This window comes from Rissa tridactyla, chromosome 1 (genome assembly GCF_028500815.1).
Source record: "Rissa tridactyla isolate bRisTri1 chromosome 1, bRisTri1.patW.cur.20221130, whole genome shotgun sequence".
Lineage (NCBI taxonomy): Eukaryota > Metazoa > Chordata > Aves > Charadriiformes > Laridae > Rissa > Rissa tridactyla.
In genome coordinates, this window is record NC_071466.1 from 94341919 (window position 1) to 94369588 (window position 27670).

General features: G+C 41.9%; 1 protein-coding gene across 1 annotated transcript; it reads right to left on the reverse strand.

The window, feature by feature from the left end:
• Positions 1–1180: 1180 nt before the first annotated feature.
• TMEM47 (transmembrane protein 47) lies at positions 1181–27066 on the reverse strand. The gene is made up of 3 exons (XM_054188322.1): positions 26621–27066; positions 12690–12830; positions 1181–4949 (listed from the first exon to the last, which is right to left on the reverse strand). Exons 1-3 carry the CDS (start codon positions 26844–26846, stop codon positions 4771–4773), a joined length of 546 nt encoding a protein of 181 aa, XP_054044297.1. The 5' UTR covers positions 26847–27066; the 3' UTR covers positions 1181–4770.
• Between the last annotated feature and the right edge of the window lie 604 nt (positions 27067–27670).

The window sequence follows — 27670 nt, forward strand, 5'->3', positions numbered from 1 at the left end:
CAGCCAGGCCAGTGCTCCTGTCATTCAACACGTTTGGATAGACAAGGTTTGAGTATGGCACCCTCACACTACGCTTAGTTCCTTCCTCTGGTAAGCCCGTGGGCCCCTCTGACCTTGTGCCAACATGTAGGCACACGGATGACCTAGAATTTGGGCATTAAGCCCAAGTCAAACCCTTGGGCAATACGCCCTCTAAAGCCACACCCACGACATCCAGTATTTTCATGCAGATTTCAAGAAATACGCCTTCCATCACCTCTGGCTTGCTCCCTCAGTCCCCAGTGGCTGCAAGTTCATAGTTCCCGCATTCCCTATGGACTTCCTCCCTCATTGTGCTTGCAGTCCAAAAGAAAACAAATCTTCAGACACCCTCCCATCCCTCCCTCCCCTGCTCCCTGACACCCATCATACTCACTCCCTGGCTCTGAATTCCTTTTCCATCACTTGATTTCCACTCTGTGCACCCCACCCACGTGCTGTACTCGCTCGCTGCAGTGGTCCACTGAAGCCAAGGCTTCTCCCCTCAATTCTCCTATCGCTTTCTGCTGGCAGCCGTCTTCTCCACGCTGCTGCCTGCTCACCTGAGATGGACCCAGAAATGCAGAGGATAACAGTATGTTACCAGTCAAAACAACACAGAGTATCACATCCTTAATGTTTTAAACATGGTTTTCCATTTTTTGCAACACCACTTTTCAGGTTCAAAACCAGTATCTGGTTTTTTTCAAGGTGAAAAGTAACCCGGCTTTCAGAATCAAAATGGAAAAATGTTATTGCAAAAAAGAAACCTGTATATAATGAATAAATTCCCCCACTGGAACAAGGCGCTCAGTATAGATTCCTGTTTCAACACATGGCCTTGTTATTTACCACATTAAAAGCAATTTGGTTTTCTGAGGTGACAATTACTTCCATATTTCTAAAGGCAGTATGGGCTCTGTGACACCCAGACACCTGTTCTATGGCCAGGTGAGAGGGAGGGGTTACATCAGCAAGATCCTGCACCTCTCCCTTTCTCCCCCTGTGTATTTTGATAAGAACCCTTTAGCATGGTAACGGAATACCAGCGTATTCATCAGCCTAAGCAGACTGTTCCTTCTCAGCCTGCCCACCAGAAAACCAGGGCCAGATTCAGCTGCGTACATATATATTCCACTCGGAGCAAAACAGGCACACTTGGTTAGCGTAACAATTTTTTTTATTTCAGTTACCTTTTCACATATAACTTCATGTAAGCTACGAAAATCGTGAAATGCAGAAATGGTATTAAAACTGCAAACTTAAAAGTCTTGATAAAAAAAATGTCTTTCCCTGCTAACAATGACCATTTAAAACAAACCATATTTTGATGGATTCATTTAATAAACATACCATACACTTCTCAAAAATAAATAAAGAACAACATCAGAAAAACCATCAACAACATGAAGCATTTAGTTCTCTTTTTTTTTTTTTCCTTTAAAGACAGAAATGAAATTTCTAGGCACAGTTTTAGGCATTATAGAGGACACAGAGGCAATAGGTTAGTGTGCACTGCTCTGTACAAAAATACAGTCTGAATAAATTACATTGCTAGCCATAAGATTAGACTTCACTTACCAGCCAGTTCATTGCATGTTTAATAATATACAGTTACATGCTAATCCATATATATCATTTATATTTCAAACACACAGGTGTCTCTATATTTGTTTTTAAAATTTACAAAAGCTAAACGAAGTTGTGCAAGAAATCCAGAAGAGGTGCTAGGTACTTGTCAGCACCGGACGGTATACTTTAAGCTTAAAAAATACAAATAACTAGCCCTGCTTGCAAGTTTGCTATATATATATATTTATTCATATATATTTAGAAGAAAAAAAATGGATTTGTTGTGTGAGAGAATCATCCTGCCAGTGAGATAAAACCAAACAACTGAAGTAATGGTGGCATGACACAAGCACAACGTACAAAATGATGGATTTGTCGTACGTACAGTCAAGACACAGATATGTATCCTTTTTGTGGCTGGAAAAAAAAAAATCAGTGTAATGCCGTATTTACTTTTAGTTCAGTGCCGAGAAACAGAATGCTTGCTGAAATTGGCAATGGTAAGGGGGAAAAAAAAGAAATGGCAGTAGCAACCTAAGCTAAAGGTAGGTACCTAAACCAATCCTAGACACCCAAACGCAAAGGACCTGAGGAGTTTGAGAGTCGTAATAGACTGCATCATCTTCAAGAGGAAATGCAGGCGTTGAGACTGAAAATCAGATCTCTGACTCAAATATGAATGAAGAACCTTGTCTTTGGGCATGCACGTTTGTAGATTTTTTTTTGCCTGAACATCTTTCATATTAAGAGCTGGGTGACTTTTGGAGTGCATGCCATTAATATGTATATGCCTTAGGCCTGACGTTTGTTTTCGCTCAAACTCTACATAAAGAAAAACTACTTGATAAATTAGTAGAAATGATACGGGTCCAGCACTGCACCTTCTTGTCAGCGCAGGCAAAGTGCTGCGCAACATCAGCACCGAAACACTGTTCTCCTAGAAAGGTACAGACATCTTCTCACAGTGGGCTTCTCTACGTAAACCTAATTCCCATGCCAAACTACAATGTTCTCCATGCTGCTAAATAAAAGCAGAACTACACAGCTGTTCAGAAAGATACAGAGTTAACTATATACTGAATATCCGCCTTAAGCCAGTCTCAGGAAAAAAAGCAGAGTTACAAATGCTCTCTGGCACCTGTGAAACAAGTAGACATAATTTTTCCTCCCATCCTTTTTGTTCTCCAGGCATTGCCATACAATCCCTTCCAAGTCAAGCTATCATTTTGCTCCCTCTAATCTAATTAATCACCACTGGTCCTGGAAAGACTGCTGACACGGAATATTCTGCCATGGCAGTAAAGATTTAACTCGAGAGCCCCAGAGTTTTATAAACCATCTCCGTACGTCAGCAATACTTTCACAACAACCCCCTAAAGGCAGCCCTGTGGTCCCACGGTGGCCGCAGAACCTCTGTGCCTTGTGAACAGTGGCCCAGGCATTAACACCGTAGATGCGGTCTCAACATCGAGTCATTCAGCAGCCTTTTCCACAGCACCAGCAAATCCATTGGTATAGAGGTGGGCGTGCAACCCCAGCATACCTGCTTCTGCAGAGGTTCACACAGAATATATTTTAAATTTCTCCATTAAAAAAAATAGTCATTTCTAAAGATTAGAATTGTATAAAAATATGCTCATAATTAATTTAAAATATCCAAATAAGCAAATCATAAACAAAAATAAAAGTGATGCGGATTAAGTTCATGTAAAAGTTCTCACTATTTTATCTTGGGTTTCATTTCACGTGTACAGTCTCTGGATGTTTTAAGTGGGAAACATACTAAGCAAGGAGTAATTAGATGTACATAATCACCAGCCAGTCCATTGTAAACTCAGCTTTTATAAACAAGAGATTACCTCCTGCAGTGCTAATGCTTTAAGATGGACATGATGGGGTCTCAGCTGCATTCTTGATGATCAGAGACACTTGCAACCTAACCAGATTTTAAAAAATGGCAGTTTTTTCATTACAACAGCCTTAGAAAACAATTTTTAGTAATTACTAGATTACACATGGAATAGCAAATAGTTATTTCGTCCAGTTCTACCTTAACTTGATGTGAACTTTTAAGCATTTCCCATAACACAGAGTCTGTACAAGGGCATATACAGAAGACAAACCATTTTATGTTTATTTTGCAACAACAGCCGTAATTGGGGGTACCAATCCAAGACTCTCAAGAATGTGTACAAAGTTAGTATTTTAACCACTGCATCACAGCTCATATTACAATTTTAAGACGAATTGTCTCTCTCCCTCTGCATTTGTATTTGTACTATATATATTCATTTATACTAACAAATATCTTTCAAAAATATAACTGAACTTGTTCCATATGCATTCTTTTCATGAAGTTAAACGGGTACTTAGGACAACTGCAATTCGTTCATGCATTTTAGATGCCTCGGGGACAGATCAGGTCTTTTTCCACCCCCCCCTTACTTCCACCCTCCCAGCAAAACACTCAGAGCTGAGACAACTTCCAACTACACAGTCAGAAGCACATGTCTCCGGGTTTGGACTTCCTTCAACAATCTGCTACAGCTGGCACGGTGATGTCGATTACCAATTCATGAAATCCTGTGCGGTTAGTGGCTTGTTGGGTTTTTTTTAATTATTATTCTCCCAGAAGACTGTTGAATGCAGATATCAGACCAGTCATTAACCAGTTACATTCACTGCCCTCAACACAGTCGCTTGCAACTAATTCCTTAAGAGCTTTTTTGAGCAAGTAACAAGGGGCCAACACAGCCTATTGTACAAGATGCCATTGCCTGCTTATCAGACATCTGAATCCGCTATGATACAGGGAAACTTCTAAATGGAGCCTATACCAGCTGCTCCCCTGAAGGCAATAGCAGATGCTGGCGTTGCATTCTCATTCCAACTAGTTTTCTCACAATGATCGGTGTCACGTAGATCCTTTTGCTTGTTGTCAGGAAAAATGAAGCTTATGTATCAGCAGCTTGCAGCATCTGCCTATGTAAGATCAGCAATCCTAGTGTTTGCAGTTCTTTTAAATGGTTGGAAAAGCTGGTTATAGTGTTCACACCCAAAAGGCAAAGGCTATTTTATCAACAGAGCAGACTGTTTGGTGCTCCACAAGTGTTCTAAAAAAACTGTGAGTTAGAAAAGATGGGGTAATCCTTTTGTTATTTTTCTTTCCATTAAACGATCCTAGTAATAGTCTTCATAGTTCTTAGGGTTCAGGCAATAAAGAATGGCACCCCCAAATGAAAATATAGTTGCGCCCCAAGCCAGGCCATAGCCCCAGTTGAACTCATGGTATATTTTCAAGCTGACCGTTTCGATGAACTTGATTGGGTAAAGGACTAAGCTGCAGACCTGAAGAACAACTGAAAGAGAAAAAAAACCAACAAATGTCAGAAGAAGCCTTAATTAATTTCCATAAAACGAGGAAAACATCACATAACTAAAATTCACATTTAAAATGCTCTTGGTGCATTTTTAGCTTGTAAGTACTGCTCCTTTTGAAGAAAAAATCACCTTCGTTTCATTGACAGAGAACAGAGCAGTTCCTCCGTATTCCCTCTTTGATGAACAAATGTTATTGCTATGGTATAATGATGATTTTTCAGGTGTCCATGAAATAAACAACGAAAGCAATCTTTTCCCAATTCTTTTCTGTCTCTCCTTTGTATTTCGGTTTGCAGTCATTTCTCCTTCCATAATAACAAAACTAAGATCACTTGTTCTATAGCTATTATAAATAAGTCAAAATGAGAAGCAAGAATAAACAAACACTTGTTCTAAAACCCTTATAAATAAGTCAAAATGAGAATCAAGAATAAACGAATATTAAGAAATATAGCTCAGAATCAAATAATTTAATAGCCTAGAAATAATTCATTGTAGTAGTTGATACTTATTTATGTTCAGTAGAGACTCACTGAATTACATTTTTCATATGCATTACTGTGTACTGTAATCAGAATTAATGATATTGTTACACAGAATACCAAGGAATCTATAAAGTCTGAACAGTCACTAAACTTCCAACTGGCAAAACATTGCCATTACGAATTTATTATTATTACGAATTTAGGGGGTGGGTCAGAAATGCCTCGTGATGAAAAAAAGCTAACAAAACAGATCAAATCCAAGGCAGTAAAAAGCTTAAAAATCATTACTCTCTACAGCACTGCCTCTGAGAGAGCCAGATCTGCAGCCTGATCCACACATCTGCCGCGTGGAATTCAGCAAACCTGTTAATTATTGTGCTACATCAAAAAAAACCACATACAGTAACCTGAAAAGGAAAATACACAGATGAAAAACCCCAGTTTTCACAAGAAGATTTCAGTCTCATCGTCATCCATTCTCTTTTAAATTCAGGCGCACTGTTAACAGAAAATTGGGACAAGAGTTTCCAAAGTAAGCAGGTGAAAATTACACTTGGTTTGAAGACATGAACAAGCTGTATGATGTAGGGATTCTTCAGGCCTCTAGTTCTGCCACCCACAAAGGGCAAAACATCAGAGGAATGTACAAAACATCCTTTTTGCCCCTCAAATATATGATATGGCCTTATGGCAACGCTCCCTTCCAGCATTTTACACTAGCGATTTGTAAAGACTTCAGCACGTGGCTGCCTCTGGAAGCCACCCCAGCCCCCAGATTACAGTCACGGTGGGCACATCCACAAAGTTAAGCACGTGCTTAAGTATTTGCAGGCCTGAGACATATGCTGATGAAAGTCCAATGGTATGCAACGTAATGCCATAATAACTACTTTCTTTAACACTGACTGGGTCATTTTTTACACTTTATCAGGTATCGTAAGAAGAACGAACGCTATTTAGAGAATTGTTATAAAGCCAGCGCCAATATAAAATGCCAGTGGATAACAGAAAGGAAGACTGCTTCGGACTACAGAAGGCCTTCTGAAATTTCACTAAGAAATGACAGGAAAATAACATTAATTGTATTCTCCTATTGCTTGAACACTTTGCACAAAATCTCTCATTTGCCTTTTAAGTCCCCCACGCACTCTTTAGTGTTGTCAGACTGGCACCTTTCATTAGCTCCGGAGACTAACGCTCTCCTGTCATCTGGATGGAGACTGGTATGGGGAAACGATTTCCAATGTTCACTACTCATCCTTGGTGATAACACTTTACAAAACACTCATTGAAAAGTTCTTCTCCCCTCCCCGTCCACTTAGCCTACAGACTAGTCTTTGGACTCTTACTTGAGACTGGCAATCTGAATAATGTTTACATAGTGGATTTTCTGATGTGGATACTAAAATCCACAGGATTTTTTTAATCCTAAAGTTATTGAAGTGTTACTTCACGTTATTCCATTTTAATATATTTTTTGTATGCCAGCTCGCAAAACACTGCGCAACACTGGAGAAATTTTGACAGGGTACACTAGGGGAAGCGCCTACACTTATGAAAAGATTATGCATTCCAATTCTGTATAATGAGAGCATCATTACACTCAAAAATACCTGAACATATGCTCAGCTTTCAGACACATCTTTAAGACCATTCAAAGTCAAAAAGGATTTCCTGAGATGGATGGATATAAGCAAGTTCTTCAGTGGCTTCCCAAACTGGGGCCGCAGCATCTCTGCTGAGTCAACCCAGGAATTGCTCTGTTGTGTGCACGTCAAGTGCCAACCAAGGAAGCTCTCCATCTTCCCTCAATCTAACACATGAAGTATGCTGAATTCTATTTTACAGATTGGACTTGTCAAAACAAAACAGAAGAGTGATTCTGTTGGAAGAGGAACATGCGGCTAAAGGAGCAACACCCACAACAGGCATTTTAGACATTTTTGCAGTGAGGGTTCCTGCTTTTGCTACTACTGGCCCAGCTACACTACTGAAAAACTCAAAGAAAGTGCTGGCAGCAACTGGCCGGTGGAAACAACTACACTGCATAATACTGCCCTTGCTTTGCACTTTTTTTGCCTCTAATCATTGTTGCTCCCTGTAAAGGGGGAAGAGACCTGTGTAGGCTAGAAACAACAGTTAGTGAAGCTATGAAAAATGACCAGTATGACCCAAAAAAGATGTTAAAACCAATACTTGCAACTACTGATCTGCTTCCAATGAATTTAAAGGAACTTCATGCTATTTTGACCTGCTTATAGGAAGTGTATGTATTACGTTTCTTCAAAAGCACTAGCCTTTTTCTGTAGAAAAAAAGGCTGTAAAAGAAACCTTGAAAAAAAATAAATTCCACTTCAACATGCTACTCAAAAAAGACTAGTCATCTCAAACTAGACTATTCACTTCAAGTTTAGACTCATTTTTATGACTAGCACTATGATGCTTGCAAGACAATTGCACAGGAACAAGAATACTAGTTTTGTTCCATTTACACAAAATATATGCAATTATATGTACTCACCATATTAAACATGCAAAAACCACAACAAATGCTTTCAAACTAGGAAAATGTAATTTTTTTTTCCTTGTTCAAATGTTTGACTATAACAGTTTTGCTGTCCAGAAAACCTTACAATGTGGCTTTCTAATTGGTCTATATTTATTGAAGCAGTGCTGCTGTCTACTAAGTTCTGTATTTCTGTTCTCTACACCATTCCTCCTGCTCAGTTGCTGTTTCAAAGATTAACACACATGCAACTGCTAACTAGAAAGCTGTTTGTACTTAATACAACCTGTGCAATTAATTGGGAAGCAGCATGAAGAGAGAGGGGCTCCGTGCTGATTTTGAAAATATTGTTAGCTCAAGAACAGACCAGCCCGCTACACAGGAAGGCCAGGAATTTCAGCAGGAGGCCCAGCTGGTCAAACAGGGAGTTTCTCAATGAATGTGCAAGAAAAGGGGCACACAGGAGCAGGAAACAAGGACAGACAATGAGAGGGGAGTATAAAAGCACTGTTTTGATACTTAGATAGAAAATCAGGAAGTTTGAAGCCCAGCTGGAGCCCAACATTAAGCTGGGAAATGGCAAAAAGGGTAATAAAGAAGGATTTCCACAGGTGCATTAGTTGCAAAGTGTAGTTCAGAAAACATATTTATATCATGATGGACAGGAAAGTCAGACTAGTGACAGATGATGCACCATGACACACTCTCCAAAACCTCTAAGTGGCATGGTTTAGGAGGGTGTCAGCAGTGCAGGAGCAAGTTAGGGATGATTTAAAGTTGCAACCATATCTATGGGGACAGATGGAATTGACCCAATGATGATGAAAGAGTTGGCCAATGTGATCTTGGGCCCCCTATCACCTACGCAAAAACACTGACCAGGAGATATTCAGATGAATGGAAAATGGTTAATGTTGTGTCAATCTTTAAAAAGGCTAGAAGTGAAAAATACACAGAATTATAGGCTGGTCAGCCTCAATTCGATCCCTGGAAACATTATGGAGTACATCCTCTTGGAATCCACCACCAAGCACATGCAGAACAAAGCAGCAATTGGTAGCCAACATGGATTCACCAACTAAGGACAAGGGTCCAAAGAGCTGCCAAGATAATCAGAATCCTAGAGCAAATCATCCTTAAGAGGAGGATGAGGGAGCTAGGTTTCTTTAGACTCATGAGACGGTGGATAAGGACCTATTTCAAACCATCCTACAGTTAGCCAAAAATGTAGCTGCAGCCTCAACAGAAAAAAACCTACCACCTCCTCTTTGCAGTGTCAGGTAACCTAAGGTAACAGCAATGGACACAAATCTCAGTTTCAGAAATTGAGGATGGACATCAGGAAAGAAAGAAATATCATAAGGAGGGTAGTATGGCACCAGGACAATATGCTCGGAGAGGTTGTGGAATCTTCATCCTTGGAGTTCTTCGAGACTGGTCCAGCCAAAGCTGCAGCTGATTGACCTAGTGTTAGCGATTTTCCTGCCTCAACAAGACGGTTGGACTACATGACCTACAGAGTATCTTTCCTATCATTACTTCTTTGATGCTATGGTTCTTTTTGCTGCCCTGTAGCAACTTGCGCTACATCCTACTGAAGTCAGTCCTACTTTTTCAGACCATTCTATCAATTTCTCAAAATCAGATTCTGTCCTCCAATGTATCTGCAATTTTTTCTAGCTGCATTGTAAACTCTGACAAGTAGCCTTTTATTCTATCTTCCCCATCATTATGAAAATAGGTAATAGCACAGAACTCAGGATGCAATCCAGCCAGACTGTGCTTTGACTCTCTGTCAGAATGGAAAGACAGATCCTCTAAGTATTCTCCAAATATTATCTGCCATCATTTTTTTTTTTACTGTCTCACCTCCAATACTTTCACTTAGCCACTGTTTCCCTAGCTTATATGTAAAAGCATCCTGTGAAATGTGTTAAAAGCTTACTAACCTCAACAGGCTATTCTTCCAAACATTGGTGAAACATAGCCCCAGAAGGCAAGTGTCTTTTAAATTACCTTTTTGTTTGCTTTTACGGACTTTCAACAATTGCACTTCCTCTTTCTACCCCTAAATTAAAGCTCAGTTAGCACTCAGTTATCTGGTAACCACATCATGAGACTCCTACACCGACAAGTTTGCGAGCTTGTATTTTTGAGGATGCAGCTTTCAGGGACAGTTTGGTTCATGAGCACTAAGATGCCCCAGCAAGTACATAAACTAGTGACCTCTACTAGAACCAGAAATGCTGGGAAGAGCTGTATGAGCCAAGGTGGCTCCACACAAGAGCGTCCTGCAACTGCTGCACATTTTTCCATTACTTGAGGTATTCCGGTCCCTCTCCCCATTAGACAGAGCTGACAGTACATATTTTAAACACATTCACATCCGTTGATCACTTGCTGGCTTATTCTCAGTATCTAGGTTGTGTTATCTTTTTGTCCCTTTGCTTTTTCAAGTCTTCCAGTCCTAGTCAGTCAATCTTCTTCCTCACCTACAGAGTCGCTAACTGAAATCTGAAGCTGAGAAAAAAACAACAACAACAAAAAAATCAAAACTAGAAGAAAAAAAAAAACCTGGAGCCAACTGTTTTGGTACTAAAGTGCCTGGAAACCACTTTTCCATTTTTTCCTTTCTCCCACACAGTGATGGTTTCTACCTGACACTCACACAGATCATTAACTATCTCTGGGCAATTCATCCTATGTCCTTCCTGCAGAGGCAGCTGGTAGAGTCTTAACCAGAGTCATACAGAATACTTGGTCTTGTCAGCAGATTCACAGGCTGGGGCAGGTTTTATCCTCAAAGATCTTCTGTGAAATCCACAGGTGAAGGTTTGAATCCATGGACAGATGCATAAGTCACAAATTCAACTGTGCTGCAATCTTAATTTTCCGCTTTTCAGTAGAAGACCCTTTCCGTAATTCTTCCAAGATATGCCAGTCCATATTCACCTCTAAAAATAGCTGCCATCCAAGATAAGATCTGTAGGAAATGACACTAACAATGTCAGCATCAAGTCCCAAAAAGGATTCTCCTCAGAATTGCCAGATAATGAAGAAGAATGGGGTAGGCTGTCTTGGCCTCAACATCTCTCTTCTTCTTATATGCTTCAGGTCATGGCTATTTAAAATACATGTGCATATACACACACACAGAGGCAAAGGAAAGAGATGAACACCACTCATGAGATAAAGCACCAAGGTATTTTCCTTTTTTGACCCAAGTAAGCTTTAAATGTCCCTTCCTTCCTAACTTTTGTAGTAAAGACCAGAACTACTTTTATGCAGAGGAAAATAGATTAAGCATTAAGAAAAACAGTGGGATTTGACAATTTTTTTTTGCTTTCTTTTTTTTTTTTTTTAGTACAAACTTTGCTATATACTATATAAGCAATATGGCAAGACAGTAATTGTTCAGCCATACACTAAGTTATTGACACATTGTTACAAGAAATTAAGTCAAAATCCAAATAAGGAACCACTACAGAAATTCAATAACCCCATTTCCAAAGTTAATTGCCCAGCATGCTTTATAACCTCAGAATTAATACTAAATTTTAATATAATGGCACCAGTGCCTTTATTCATTCAACCTAGCAAGCAATACGACACATAGAACAAAAAGATACGATTTCCGCTCAGGAAATCCGAGCCAAGGTTGCATTCATTTGCTAAAAGCAAGCGAAATACAACCTACCAACATTTCTTGAGCAAATAAAAGTGCATCTTAAAGAGCTGTGGCTCAATCAAAATATCGTTAACAGCAGGGGGCAGCAGGAGCCTTCCCTGGAGCTTTGTTTCATCCCTCAATACCCTGCAAATTCTGCGCCCGTTATCTTTTCACATCCTTCCTTGTAAGTGGCTTTTTTTTTAATACATCCCAAAGACTAGGTTCTGTCATCCTCTTCATTACGTGCTATCTGAAGGGGCTTAAGCTCCTGGTTCCAATGCAGAAATGAGTGACAGGATGAAGGTGAACCATGCTCGGTGAGTCTCAGGAGAAACAGAAACACCAGTGCTGACTAAGCCCCAAAACACCAGCGTGTACAAAAGGAAATGATTTGATATTGTAATTATACCTCACTAGACCAGTCTTACGGACAATTCAGATTCATAGGTCTCCCTTAAGATTTTGTGATAGTCTATATAAACTGTTCCATTTTCATGTTTTTAAAACCAAACAGGGACTGAACTGTGACAGCTTGGTAAATTAATAACCAAGCAAGCAAGCTGACACAATAAAATGAATTCCTCGTGGCACAGAGGCATACATAAACACCTTGCAACACAATCCTATTTATTTTCACATGTAGGGCTTCAAGGGTTGACATTTGAGCGTTAATTATCCTGTTTTAAAATTGTAAAAGCAAGAACATTAAAATAACAGAAATGGCTTTGTATGAAGAATAAAAATGGGGACATCAAGCAGCACAAAGTCACAGACTAAAAATAGTACTTTGAGATTTATCCTCTGTAGTTGCCCCTGCTGCATGTATGTCACAAAACAATAAATATAATGCAAATAAATAATTGTTTATGAACCATTATGTGCAACTGCAAAAATGACTGATGCTGTGCGGAACCGGTATCCTGAAAAACCTCACCGGAGTTAACACAGAAGTAAACCAAATGCCTCTGAATTAGTATGCAGAACAAGGCACGTCTTCCTTCACAAAAGTGAAGCTGCTCTCATGAAATTTTCATAATGGTGCCAGTAATCTGCTTACCTGCAGCAAAGAGCATGACTGCGACTGGTCTGTAGAACCGCCTCCGAGATCCCACGCAGATAGAGATCAACCCAACCAGGAAAGCGATGAGAATGATGGCAGCACCACCCAACAGCAGAGCTAGAGTAGCTATCTGCCAGTCTAGGGGTGAAAAAGAGAGGGGGGGAAAAAATAATAGTACAATTTCAGTAAAACAAGCCCATAGGCAGAAACAGCAGAATATGAGGAGTCTGCATCACAGCTCCGGTAAATAAACAACTGGGCTTTGGATTCCTTTTCTCCTAATTAGTGAAACACCTTTATACAACAGATGCAACTCAGGAGCAAAGTGCCGCAACCTCCCACGCTTTTCCAAGGCTTAGTTGGCCTCGCTGGGATTTTGGCTCAGGTAAGACTGAATGATTTGGTCCCCTGGTTTTGTCCAATTTAGAATGAGCAATTGAGGCTGGGTCAGGATTAGCTAGCGTGTGTTAGCTGACCCCAGTCTGTCGTACCTTTCCCACAGATGAAAGTCAAACCTCTGTTTGAGCTGATTAGGGTGACATAGGAAGGGAAATGCATGGAGGATCGTCACATACACACCTCACTTGGGAAGTACCAAGGACACATAATATGAATAACAAAACTAAGGTAAAGAGATGCTCGAAGGAATAAAAAATAAATCATTTTCAACACTAAAAAAGGTGAAAGTTAAGCCCTTATAAAGGCAGTACTGATCATTAGATGTAGACTGAGTCAAATCCGAAGCCTGTTTTAAAACATTGGTTATCCTAAAGTGTCAGTTTTTCTTTTCTTCTCCCCAGAGCAACTTCTGGACTTGGCCCAGTGTATTTTCTAGTTATTTTCATACATAATGGATGCAGTTACAAACAACATCCTTGCTGTCTTATACCATATAAAACAAAATCCATTTGCAAGCTGATGGCCACCACGGGTCTATACAGCATCAAAGATCTAACTTAAAAGCATCTGTAGGATTTTAGAAAGGCACAGGCTTCGTGCTGTCTCTCCTTGCAAAACAGTATTTAAGACCTTGCCTCTCTGCAATAACGGGCATCAACAAAAAGATTCAGATCACTATTTACTGTTTATGACTACTAAATAGTAGTTCAAGGAAGATCATCTAAACTCAGCTTGTGGAAAAAAGACCTATGGATCCAATGCATCTCATTACTTTGAAAATACTAGCAATCCATATGATATTTGGAACAAAATGGCCGAATGTGTTACACAATTCAAAGAAAATAAGATTAATTATTTCCAAAATAAATTTGGAGATCTTAAGGTTACTAAAATAAGAAGAACAACAAAAATCCACATTCTCTTTTCAAAAAGAGCAAAATTCCGTGTTTGAAAAAAACAGTACATCCAGCTTCAAGAGGGAGCTAAGCTGCTGAAGGTACTGACAGTGCAGCTGTGGGGTTTGGGAATGGAAGGCTGTCAGCCATTAGCACCACAAAGCCTTCGTATACTATATGAAAAAGGATGAAGGAGATTAAAAGAAGAAAGCGAACAGAAGAGGTATAAATGCATTGCTAAACGAGAAAGTCATTTTAAAGGTGTGCTGGTGCAAGTACACACATTCATTTTCATTCTTTTTAGAAAACCGGTCATGTTTACTAATACTTTAATTACTAAGTACTCGACCTTCCAAGCTCTTTTAACTCCTTGTTTTCTTACTGGACCAAACACCAAGGCTGGGAACAATCTTTCTCCTGCCTTAAGCATGCAAGCTTTAACGTCAGTTTGCTGTGTCCCACTGCTTTACTATTATTGGGTTGGAAATGCGATTTTAGTTATGGACGGGAATGTTATGAAGAGTGGTTTTTAATGTTGCCATGATCCTTCAGAAACACCAAGTGGTTAGTGTACTGATGATTTAGAAAGTATTCTTCCAATATCAGAGTGCATTACAGATATAAAATACAGAAATAAATAAACAGAATGGACCACTTTGGAACAACATGAAAGGAATCCTTGCACTAGAAAATTACACAGATACAAAGACTAGACACATAAATCCATATCGCCCCAAAGTTAAAAGCCATACAAAATTGATGAAATAAATCAAAGTGCCAGATGGGAAAACTCAGAAACTAAGATTTTTGAAAGCCACTACAAATAATAAAATATTAAATGTTGTCTTCACATTGATCAGACACCGAAGTCTAATGCAAACACTACTCCAATGCTGCACACCTTTCAACTAAATGGAAAAAAAAGTTGAGTGTCCTATTGCTTTCCAAAACCACATTGGCAAGACCACCAAACAAGTGAAAATAACTAAGGCAAAGATGATAGGAGTGTGGGGTTAGAATATAATTTAGCTTCCACGACAGATATATCTATGGACTTTGGAAAGGTTAAAAAATAGACAGACTACCTTACTATAGTTTTGACGTGGGAGGTAGAAGGACAAATCAGTGTTGGAAAACACCTACACTCCCAACTAAAAAAGATCTGGCTTAAAACAAAATAATTTCTTGACTAAGAGAACCTACTCAGTGATGTTGACAGTGGCAAAAAAACTGAGAGTCTTAATGTTCCTCACTACTAGCTGAGGATCAGGTGCTGAACGTTGTGCTCTGGGCCACAATGTCTGGAATTGCCTCTCTACTTTACCTCCAGCCTCTGTTTACAAGAGCATACAATGCCACCAGCCTCTACCTTGAGCTGCAGCTGAGAAGGATTCTGGTTAAAGAACATCATGAAGGTCAGGCGTTAGTGCACAAAGAATACTGGAATGAATTTTCCTATGTTGACTACCATGGAAACTACATGTTTAAATCTCCTTGTCATCTTAGAAAAATCTTAACTTTCAATTCTGAAAGCCATTTAATCTGGTGACAAAATAAAGCTTATGTTGGATTAAGGAAGTAAAACCTTCTGCATGGGCCTTGTACTTAACAGCAATTATTTTTTAAGAAAAAATCCAGGCCACTGGACTTTACACAAAAGAAAAGAAACATCCAAAGAAAATCGAATCGCTGCCTCTGAAGGAAGAACACCCTGTAAGTTAGATAGCTACAACAATATAACCACATACAGCAAACACAGTTTTCTACAATAAAAATCCGTAGTTTTCCTCGGACTACCCAGGAGTGATTTATAACACACAGCATCAAAACGGGAACAGCAGGTTGCTCTGTTACATAGTGTTATTGGTACACAGAACATAAACGCCATAAGCCTACTTTAGAGTATCCAAAGTATACTTGCACCATTTCTAGGCACGCACCAATCTTGCAAATAAGTTACTATACTCAGTTCAGGAGCCTTGGCAGTTCAGCGAGGCTGCTTGTTCTTAGAGATAGAAAACGTGCATAAACATGAGCAAAATGGGACCTTATAGATGATCATTATTAGTTTCCTGGATTCAAAACACAATCTGGTTACACTTTAAGAATGTACATCAGTATTTTTCGCTATACATCACTACAATTTATTTACACTATACATCCACTATCTAAGAAAAATGTCAGGAACTACTAAAATTGCACTTCTACAAATCCTAATAAACTTTTAGATTTTAAAAAGCCCTTTCATCTCACAGTCATGCCCAAATTAAGTTGCTTTGCTGGTTTATAACTGTAGTGTCAACAGAAAGCATGACTTCAGATTTTTTCAGTGTTCACGATCTCAGCAATATGTTAAGAACTACACTGATGCTGTCACCTATCCCATCTGAACAACTAGAATGAATACATTTTGACAGTCATTAAGTAACTCAAGATAAGATTTCTTACAAAAACCCTCACTTCATATATACTATTTTTAGGTCTGAAAATCCAAACACGTGTTTCTACTGCACAAGAAGCATCACAATGTCTATAGCCATGGGAAATACATACTGCAGTTCTGACGGCGATGGTAGCGTTTGCATAATTTTTATTACAACATTTTTCCTATTAGTTTAGGGATGTGGATTTGAATATTTGGAAATATATATAAATACGAACCTCGGTACTTAACAGATTTTTTCAAAATATATATGGTGTAAAATTTATAAAAATTACCATCTTTAGTAAAAAAATAAACAAACCCCCAAACCATGATGATAATGTTCCTTTTCAGTTAACGTCTCATACATAAGTAAGTCAGTGCCTTTTTGTAAGGACAGCTTGGTCTCATTGCTCCTTGGAAATTCTGCCTGTTTCCTCATGATACAGAATCACAGTGTTAATTGCACATTGAAATGTGTGACTCTCCTCCCCTCTTCCCCCCAAAATGAAATGACTTAAGGCTTTAAGCCGTATATTCATTTTTAATTAAGAGCAGCTCTATCTGCTCTATTTCTTGGGCGAAATAATACTTCAGTACTAGCATAAAATCAGGAAAAGCCATAACAGAAGAAGAAAACATCTCAAAGTTCTGAAATGTTTCTTTTAATAAATAGGTCATTTCTTAACACAAGAAAGACCAATGCAAAAGGCTAGCATTGTCATAGATTTCATAGTTTTCAGCAAGCTCCCCCAAAATTAAACATTTTGTCTGTCGTCTCGCTATTGTCCAATCTGGCCCAAACCATGACATACAGTAAAAGAAGTTGTAGACATGCAAACATATTGTGGAATATGTGAAACATTTGTGTATATGGCTCTTTCAAATGAAGCAAGTGAACTGAATTAATCTCTTAAGAAACAATTAAGTATTCCTTTCTTTCAAACAATGGTTCTCCACCAAGTCCTCTCATGGAGGCTGAAGTAAGAAAATGCACGCAGCTGTTACACGATGAAGGTAACAACTGACCTTCTAGCACTAAACAAAACCTTGGTAAGCAACAAAACAGAACAACACTCTTAGGTAAGTTTTTCTGATTCATTGCAAAGCTTCCACTTATCTGCCCTCAGCCAATAAGTATTCTTAGAAGTTGTAATACCGCATTCAAATTCAAGAATAATGAATTTGAAAGAACATGTCAAACAAAGCATAGAAAGTTGAGGCACCCACGCATAGAAAATTAAATATAACCCACTGAATGTCATAACAATCAACTAAGATAAATAAGATAGCTAGAGATAATCCTAATTGCTTCATATTCAAAACTATTTCTAAGTTTATAAACACTCATCAACTTAGCCATCAAATAGCCAATGAAAGTTTTAAAAGTGTAGTGATTATATAAAACCAGAAAGGTAGAATCTAGTTTTGAGAAGTGCATTTGTTGCACGGTCAGTAAGACTTCCTCTTCCTTCAGCACGACCAGATGCACACACTTCTGTGTAAGGCCAAGCTCCACTGAATTCAGTGGAAATACCGAGCGCAAAATAAGTACTGCAGTCACCCTTAAGTTCTCACATAAAATTATTCCACAGAGAAGTCAGTCCTTTGGAACCTCACCTGAGCCAAAATGATGGGTTTTTAAGGAGCTGCTCAGATGACTTCTGCTCTGGATAAGGGAATACTGGCTAAATCCGGGAAGCCCACTGTCCATACGTTACTCGGTCCACACTCCTCCACTCTCGTACAGCCAGCCCACAAGTATAGAGTTTTGAGACCCTGTAGCATACACTTCTGCACACTGCAGAGAGAAGCGCTTCCTGGCAGGATCCATACCAAACCTCCAGTAAGTTGCTCTAGCCCCAGATTTCCACAGTGGAGCCTTGTACAAAAATCACAATAAATAAATATTTTGTCCTCATTGTCAGTTTGTCTAGTATGACTACTACTGCTAGCTGCTGCACAGACATACTCAGGCTTTTACATTTTCTTCTTATTTTATTGATTGAGAATAAGATTTTTCTAAAGTACGAAAATGCTTGTGCGTGTATCCTCGAAGTACTGAGACACCTAAAAAGCGTTACCAGAGCTGTGGGAACCAGCCAGCTGCGGCTGAATGCAGAATTTCCTTCAGACTGAACTCAAACACGCTACAACAAGGCTTTCTTCTGAAAGCCATGAATTTGAACACATGAAATATTATGTGAGGTCACAGATACGTTAAAAAGAAGCTGTTTGTGGAAGAGAAAAAAAAAAAAAGACATTTTCTGCTGCTTCTTCAAGAGGAGATTTATGCACTGAGCTATTACCTAAGAAATCGGTCTTCGTCCACACACAGCAGCATGCAGGACAAAGCCCTCGATAATCCAAGTCCTGCACAACACAGGTGGGCTTAACAGTGAAGGCTTTCTCACAGCTCTAATTCACCAGGATTCTGACAACACCCAAAAAGAAATTTGAGCATTTTATGCTGGGTGCGAAAATCCCTAAGTGCCTCCTAAGGACGATTCAGAGGCTCCACAGAAGGCATCAGTCACTTTCCATTTACTGTACAAGACGCTTGTAGGATGATTTAGTGTTCCTGATGCCGCGTGGAAAGTCATTTAGAGACAGTCAAAGGAAAAGAGAACAAGCCCAGAGACGTGTCCAAAAAACAGCTAACTAGGACAAACCCAGGTCCACCTATGTCTTGCTGAGACACAGAATGATGCTAATGGCTAACGATGGCAGCTGAGTAATTAGCTGCAATATACCAGGGGCTAGAGGACTTCTCAGAAACTGCAAGGTCTTTGCTTCCCAGCTCCAACTCCAGACTTGAACCTCTGCTCCCATTGCCCAGAGGAATTTCTTAACCACTAGGGTAGACTGAAAGGTCTTCCGTCTGCTAGACCCAAGCTGGAAAAAGACAAACATGAGATCCATAGGGTCTGTGAACAACCAGGTAGGAGGGAACCCAAATCTGAGTCTTGCTTTGAAGTGCCTCTTACCTAATTGGTCCCTTCCACCTTTTCAGTGCTGTTTACAAACCTTTCCACCAACATCTAAAGAGTGCCAAGCACAAGGTAGACCAGACTCAGGGCTCTCAGAGTCGAGGGAAAAGTCCTTTGCAGCCACCTACAGAATTGCATCCCTCTTGCTCAGGCTCCTCCCACGGCTTTCCTTCCCTCCACAGCAAGATAACCATGATCAGAGGGGAAGAGGCCAGCTCCATTCCAGGCAAGATAACAGCCCGCTGGCAGGATGCTCTGGGCAGTAGGTGCTCTACCACCCACCTTCCTCAGCCTGGGAAGGATGCGCTTGCATGGTAGGGGGACTCACTAGGCAGCCGTGGTGCAGGCTCCACTCACCTTTCAATGGCAAGCAGAGCTCTCCTGCCTTCCACCTGAAGGTGCCACTGGGCACACGGGGGATAGTTTGGTTCCCAGAGAAGAGAGCAGCACACAAAGAAGAAATGGTCTCAGTTTCTCAGGATCAACTCTATGGCAGTATCTCCTAAGATACAGATGGCATTAATCTGCCTGATGTCTCCCTTTCAGCTGCCGTGTCCATAAGACTGTGTGTGGCCCCGAGACTGCCGGACCCAAACTTTCTGTGCGCTTTGACACCACCCCAAGTTTTATCTCCTGTCTCTACAGGAGATCGCCCGGAACAACAAAAGCAATAAAATTATGGTAAGCAACTCTGCTGTTGTGCAAAGAGGACAGATTTTGCAAGACAAGACAGTCTAATGCCTGGGCGGGTTACAGATGTACGAGCAACTTGAAACATAGCAGGTGCTTGCACATCTGCCCACGACACACATCTCTCCTGAAGATTAAAGCTTACATTCCTTATTTATACAAAATATATACACTTTGAGGGTTTTTTTGTACAGCTGCTCTCTGAGCCGTAGCCTGCCTGTATTTCTAAAATCATGGCGTAAAATCCGTTAAATGAAGTGCACCTTCAAATAAAGAGTTAAGTGCTGCCATTATATAGATCTTTATTTTATTATTTAAAGGCAACATGCATCGCACATCACTTTCGCCAACAGAGGACTTCAAGACAAGCACAGCATTACAGAAAGTCATGTAATCTATAATTCATTCACAGAATAGTACAGCCTGTTCTCAGGCACTTCTTCCATTGGATACAAGGCATTCTTCTGAGACGAGCTCACTACTGTGGCATTTTAATTATTGGATATTCACTCATTCAAGAAAAAAAACCAAACAACAAAACACACACCCACAACTCCAAGAACCTCACAAAAACCTGGAAATCTTAGAATTATGTCATTAGGAGAGAAGTGTGGGAGATGTGTTACACAAGCTTTTCAAGAAAAGCTCACCTTTTCTGACCTCTTCTATATATACTACTACATTTTAGCAATCTGAAGAAGGAAGAATTACACTTCATATTGGAGCGGGAATGTAATTATTTCGCACAGTTACCGATGCTCTTCAAGCAAACTGGCAATCTTTTGCAATTTTCAAAACTCGTTCCACTGTTCCTTCAGAAAAACAATTAGCATTTAAAATAGTTCAAGGAGTACTTCCCATCAAAATGATGGCCCTTATATTATAGAAATGGAACAAGTGAAAACACATAAGAGCACCTGGTTGTTACCTTGAATCTTATGTGGTCATCTTTGGCCACAAATCAGTAACAGAGGCAAGGTTACTCTCTACATGATTCTAAATATAAAATCTCATCAAATATTTAAACCACTTATATCATTCCTAACACAAGGAACATCTTTTCACTTACTGGTGCAAGACTTCTTTATTAAATAAACAAGACTTAAAGCAACAGGATACATTAATGATTTTAAAACTGCAATGAACAACAGCAGTACCAATAGCCTGCTAAGGCTGGAAGTCTTCCTTTTAAAAAAAAAAACAAAAAAACGAGTATTATCAATGACAAAATGTATGTTGCTCTTGATCTGATCAGATAAACCCACAGTGTGCAGTACACACAGATGTGCTGTAACCACATCTCTTAGCTGGTTGGAGAGGGTGGGTGAAAGCCTCCATCCTACTAAAAGTTCCAGACTACTGAACAGTGGGATCTGCTGTGCCCACAGAGCATGGCCTTTGGACATCTGAGGCTAAAATAACAGGTCCATTTGTAAAAGAGGGAGCGTACCTTAAAACAGTCTATCTGGGGCTACTGTGACAGGTAGTTAACAAATTCAAGGCATTTTGAACACATTGAAGGAGCCAGGAAGATACCAGGCATAAACAGAGTATCAGTCATCATAGAATCACAGAATAATTTTGGTTGAGAAGGACCTCTGGAGGTCATCTAGTCCAGGTCCCCATGGAAAGCAGGGCTAATCTCCAAGTCAGACTCAACTTCAAAGTTAGCTCAGCTTGCTCAGGATCTTAGACGGTGAGTTTGAAGTAGCGTGGCTTTTGATTTTATATATGAAGTGTTGGGGACGACTATTAAAGAGAGCACTATGCAAAACAACAGACTACAGTTTTCAAAACCAGAAGGAATGTTTTATTAATTGCTCCTTACATTGTATAAGCCACTTTCTTCAGACTTAATAAAATTACACTTGTTCTTCTTATGACATCTTATAGCAAACTATCAGCCTTGCTGAGCTTCTTACAAATATGTGTCAACATCAACTCTGAGCAATGATCCAGATCTTCTAATGAGGAAGCTGCTTTTGAGCTAAGCAATTTCCCCTTGGAACAACTCCTTAGATTCAAAACAAGCAGATACCATCCAAGACTATTGAGCCATGTTAATTCACGTATCTGCATCTAATGTATAATTAAGGTTAAACCCCTTCAAGTGCTACCAAATGAGCAGCCTCTGATGCTTTATTTTAAAAATAAATTAAAACAGAATTATAAGCATAAAAATAGACTCAAGTTATTTTACTGCATTATGCTGTAAGTTAAGTTTACCTTTATGGTGTTTGCCACTAAGTTTCAACATATACAGAGACTGTGTTGCACTTACTTCCTTGATATTGTTCTGTCTTTTAAACATTCATGGACAGTTCTTAAGAGTATAATGACCTTATAGAAAACTGAATATTGCATAAACACATACACAGGTTGAGAAGTTACCAAGTCAGATCCTCCCCCCCCCCCCCATAAATCAGATTCAGTATAGTTAACCAGTATGAAACCATTCAAACGTACTTTTATATATGCTATTTTCACAATAAACTGAAATGCTGAGAAGGAGCCATTGTTTTCTATGAATAGCATATACATGTATCAAAGCCAAAACACACAACGTTTACCTGTGGATCAGATTCTATGGAACCATTTATGTCTTCCACATCATATTTACATATCTTTGATTTAAAGAACTATAATGGCTGCAGTCTATTGCATACATTCAAATTTACTGTTATTAATTCTGCAGGAAGAAGATAACTACCTGTACACGTACAGACAGAACACACCATCGTACAAAAGATACATTTAATTTTAGGCAGATGCTGCGATAGAAATAAATATTCATACATAACTCTCAACTCCTGATAAATCTGCAAATGAACCATCACAAATTAAACATAAACCACTTCAAATGAGGTCTAAAAAAAAAATTTTGTTTCGAGACACCAAAGGAACACTCCAAACCCTGCAAGTTGGTTTTTTTTTTTTTTTTTTAGTTTAGCACATGAGTTTAAAATACAGCTGACTTAAAGACAACTTGTGCATTAGCCAAGTTAAGCTTTGATCATAGAAAATAATTTTATGCCCAGACAGCTGGTGAAACTGTAAAGCAGCATTGCTGGATCTCAAGATTTTATCACGAAGCTTTCCATACTGGCAACTTTGTTAGTTTTTCAGCTCCTGAAGTCGCTATTAGTGGGAATTTTAGAATTTCATCATGGGAAGAGGCAGACAAGGGATATGCAAGAATAACTTTCCTGCTCCTGCAATTACGAGGAAAAAAACTGAATAGGTGATTTACATAAACCCTAAAGACTCAAAAAGAGGAAAAGTAAATTAAGATAAGATATAATCTTCAGATTCCTAAAAATTAGTTTGACTATTTTACATACTTGAACCAGCAGTATCATGAAGCACTCACACAACTTTAAAAGCAGTGCAAGAGCAAAGGATCGTTTGCAAGCTACACAAAAAGCCCTCAAAACAGTGCAAGAACACATACTCCAACCACTAGCAAATCTCAAGGAAAACCGAGAGGGATTATCTCCTGCTATAACAGCCAATGTAATAATGCTCTGTACATTTCCCTCTGCTTTCCACTACTAAGTTGCCCTTTTGATAGCAGTCAGGGGTCCTACATCTAATTACAACAAAGGTTTTTAATTAAGCCTCGAATATGCTTTAACAGTTTCTAACATGAGCTTGCCCTTGATGGTGCCACTTGAGGTGCTCTCCTTCAAGGGATGATGAAGTAAATCTCTTAAAACCATGGGTGCAGATGCCTTTTTCCTGTGTGTACTACAGCTTTTCACAGCTAGCTAGCTGCAAAGCTGCTTGCACCGGTATCAAGCTAAAAGAGCTTTCCCTGTGGGAGCTCTCTACTCTCTCCAAAATATACCGCTTGCTATATTCTTGACGTAGGAGGAAAGTGCACTTCAAATACTAAGGCAAGCACACAAAATGGTCTCGAATACGAGCCCAATCCAACTTGGTGAACTTACTGGGAGCCTTCCCATTGATTTTAATGGGAACCGTAACACAGAAGGCAAAGGGAGAACAGTACAGTTTCTCGTATTTCAGGTCTCCTCTGAGTACAGCATTGTGTGCCAAACATGAGGAAAATGAAGGGTTTATTCCAGTCACCTCAAATAAAACAATCATTCACTTCTTCTCCAGCAGCTTGTGAAACCTGGCTCCACTTGAGTGGAAAGTATCTAAGGAAAATAAGTAAAGCTCATTCAAGAAACTTGAATAAAACTGGACAGGCAGGAATTGTTGCACAGGCTAGAAGAAAACACCAGGAGAGGGCAAATTTTCAGCACTCAGTATCCAAACAAAACCACATTTCATTCCTTTCCGTGCTCACCCATTCATCTTCCACCTTCCCATCGACAGACAGGTGACCAATAAAGCAACAAGAGAGATTAGCGTCTTTTTAAGGCCATTCCATAAGCTGTCCTGCTTTCTTATTGTCCCACTTCTGCGTGTGTGTGTGTATGTACACACGCATGCGTGGGGGGGGGAGATGGATTGAGGGGGGAGCCCAATAAAGCATGTGCGGAGGTTGGGGGGGAGGGGGGGCGGGATTTGGAGCAGGTTCTCATTCAAGCCATCTGAAAAGTCTTTCTGCAATCAAGGGGATACTATTTCAGGAGACAGGGAGAAGGGGCAAAGGATTCACGTTGCTAAGGAGACACGTAGAAGCTGACATTCCTACATAAATTTCCATTTATACTGGGGAAGGAAAAGAAAGCTCTCCAAAGTTTGTGTAGATGCCCTGGTAACTGATTGAAACCGACATTTCTTTACAAGTCATTTTGGCATTACATGATTTAAAACAAAACCCCAAACAACATTCAAACCCTCAAATATTACTCCACACAACAACAGGAAAAAAAAAAAAGGGGGGGGGGGGAGCACAGCAGCAAAGGAACCTGTGCAATTTCTACTCAAGCAGAGATCAGTTATTTCCCAGAACCTATACAAGGATTTCAGAGAAGCAAGGAGAAAGGAAAGCATCTAGAATATACAGCCAGCCCCTTGCCTTCTTTCCCAAAAGAAACATCTTGTCTCTGGATGATTTACCCAACCGGAGAGCACAGCGATCCAAATGGATGATTTAGCCATGCAAGCATGTGTGTGGGGAGGACAGGGATGGGGACGAAAAAGGGCCGGGGGGTGGGGGGGGAAGAGGCTGGCTTCATTTGTCACTGTTTCTGTTGGGACTCCAGAAGTTGCTATCAGGCATAAAGTAAATAAAACAAACCACGAAAACCTAAACAATTGTGGTACCACAAAAGAATTTACTGAAAAATATTCAACAGGCAGCTTGTTTTTATCACTCACAACCTTTTTTTTTTTTTACTACTCCAAGCAATAGTGAAATGACATTAAAAAATAATAATAATAAAAAAATAATCTATGACCAAAGACCTAGAAAGCTGAAGAACGAATGAGCAGCAAGAAATCGAAAGAGGGATTGTGGCAAGAAGGCGGAGGAGTATGAAAGGCGATGGGAAGATCAGTACTTGCTAGAGAAAGCCACACACAAGCACAACCAGGGGGACAGAGAGCGAGCCAGAGCCAGAGCCCAGGCGGCCTCACTCGGGACAAAATAGCGATCGCTTTTGGTTAGGAAACCCCAGCTTTCCACGACTAGTGACTTCGGGGGATAGGGGTGGAGGGGGGTGTGTGTAAATTATAAGATCCTTGATCCCCAACAGCTTCTCACTATACGAAAAGGACTGCCACTTGGAAAAATCATCAGAACTAGTCCAAACCCGGAATGTTTCGTGAAAACAGACTCAAAGGCACACATGAAATCAGCCAGATAGGAAATCATCCACCCCTTTCGCTCACAGAAGCCAACCTCACGTCTCTCCTGCGCCCCAGACCGCCTCGCTGGCAGAGGGACGAGGCGAGCGGGGACTCCCAGTGCCTCCCACCCCCAGAACTCGCCATGCACACAGACCGCCGCCACCTTCCCCCCAACCCGCCAGCCGGGGAGAAGCGGGGCCGGGGCCGCGCAGCCCGGGGAGGGCGAGCGGCGGGACCGGGGAGGCAGGGAGGAGGATGAGGAGGACAGGGAGAGCGAGCGGCGGGACCGGGGAAGCGGGGAGGAGGATGAGGAGGATGGACGAAGCAGCTCGGGAACGGGAGGGGCGCGGAGGGCGGGAGGACAAAGGTGCCGGGAGGAGGTGCGGGGCGGCAGCGGGCGAGACAAGGAGCCCTAGGGGGAGCGGTGGGTGGCGGGGCAGGGCCCCGGGCACTGCTCCGACTCGGGGTGGTGGGATGGCCCCGGGAAGGGGCTGTGACACAGTGCCGGGGGGAAAGGGGGATGAAGGAGCGGCGGCTCGGGTGATGCTGGCGGGGCAGCCAGGGCACGGGGGGTGGGGGGGTGTTAGCGGTAAGTCTCAGCGCTCGGGGTGAGGCCGGGGGAGCGGGAAGCGGGGGAGGGGGGAGGCAGAAAGGGCCGAAGGAGGGACGGGGCAGCGGCCAGGCAGAGGGCGGCTGGGGGGTCAGGGTGCTGCCGGCGGGGGAGGGAGCGGAGCCGGGGCGGGTCCCGGGGCAGCCGTATCTCACCGCTGTGCAGCGTCGACTCGCAGAGCCAGCTGTCCAAGTTGCCGGGCTTGCGGCAGGACTCCCACAGGGACAAGTAGTACTGGTGGTCCGCCGTCACCCAGGCGGGGCTGAGCACGGCTCCCAGGTCCAGGCACAGCGCCAGGAAGATGCACACCAGCCCCACCAGCTTCAGCGGGGTCAGCACCGAGACGCGCACCTCCTCCATGCCGCTGCCGGCCGAAGCCATGGGGCCCAGGGGGAAGGAGGAGGAGGAAGAGGAGGACGCGCTGCCGCCGGCCCCGAGGGGAACAGGAGCGAAAGCCCAGCTCCGCGCAGAAGGGGCGGGAGAAGGGAGAAGCAGCGAGACCAGCGCTGACTAACGGCGGGGAGAGGCGTTCGCAGGCGGCGGGCAGCGCCGCTCCCTCCCTCTCTCTTTCGCCGCGCTCCCGCCCCGGTGTATCAGGTGCAGCAGCCCCCCCCTCGTTCCCCCCCCCGGCACCGCCCGGCCCGGCCCGACGCGCTCCTCCCCCTGCCCGCCCCTGCCGGGGGAGGTGGCGGCCGCGGCGAGGCCGGGTCGGGCCCATGCTCCGCCGGGGAAGGGGCGGGAGCCGCCGTGCCGTGTGCGCCGGGGCCGGGGGCGAGGCCCTTGCCGGCTCCGCTCCGCCCCGCCCCTCCGGGGAGAAGTTTGGGCAACTTTCCCCCCGCCGGCAGCCGCCCGACCCCTCCATCCCCGGCCCCGCCGGAGGGGAGGGAGAGAGGGCGGGCGGGAGGGAGGGGGCACCGGTCCGCCCGGCGGCCCCGCGATCGTGCGTGTGGCCGGGCGTCACGCGTGGAAGCGAAGGGTGTCGCGGGGGGCCGTGCCGGGCCGTGCCGGGCGGTGGGGGGACAGCGGGGACTGGGCAGCCCCGGTCCCCGCCGCCCCCGCTGGCAGCTCGGCGATAAGGTGGGGCGAGGAAGCGGGAGAAAGGAATGGCCGCTTCGGGTGCAGGATTAGCCGCGTCTGACCTTGATTCCTTTTCTGAAGTGACCTTTAAATCGCAAGTTATTAGCGGAAGGTTTAAAAAAAAAATA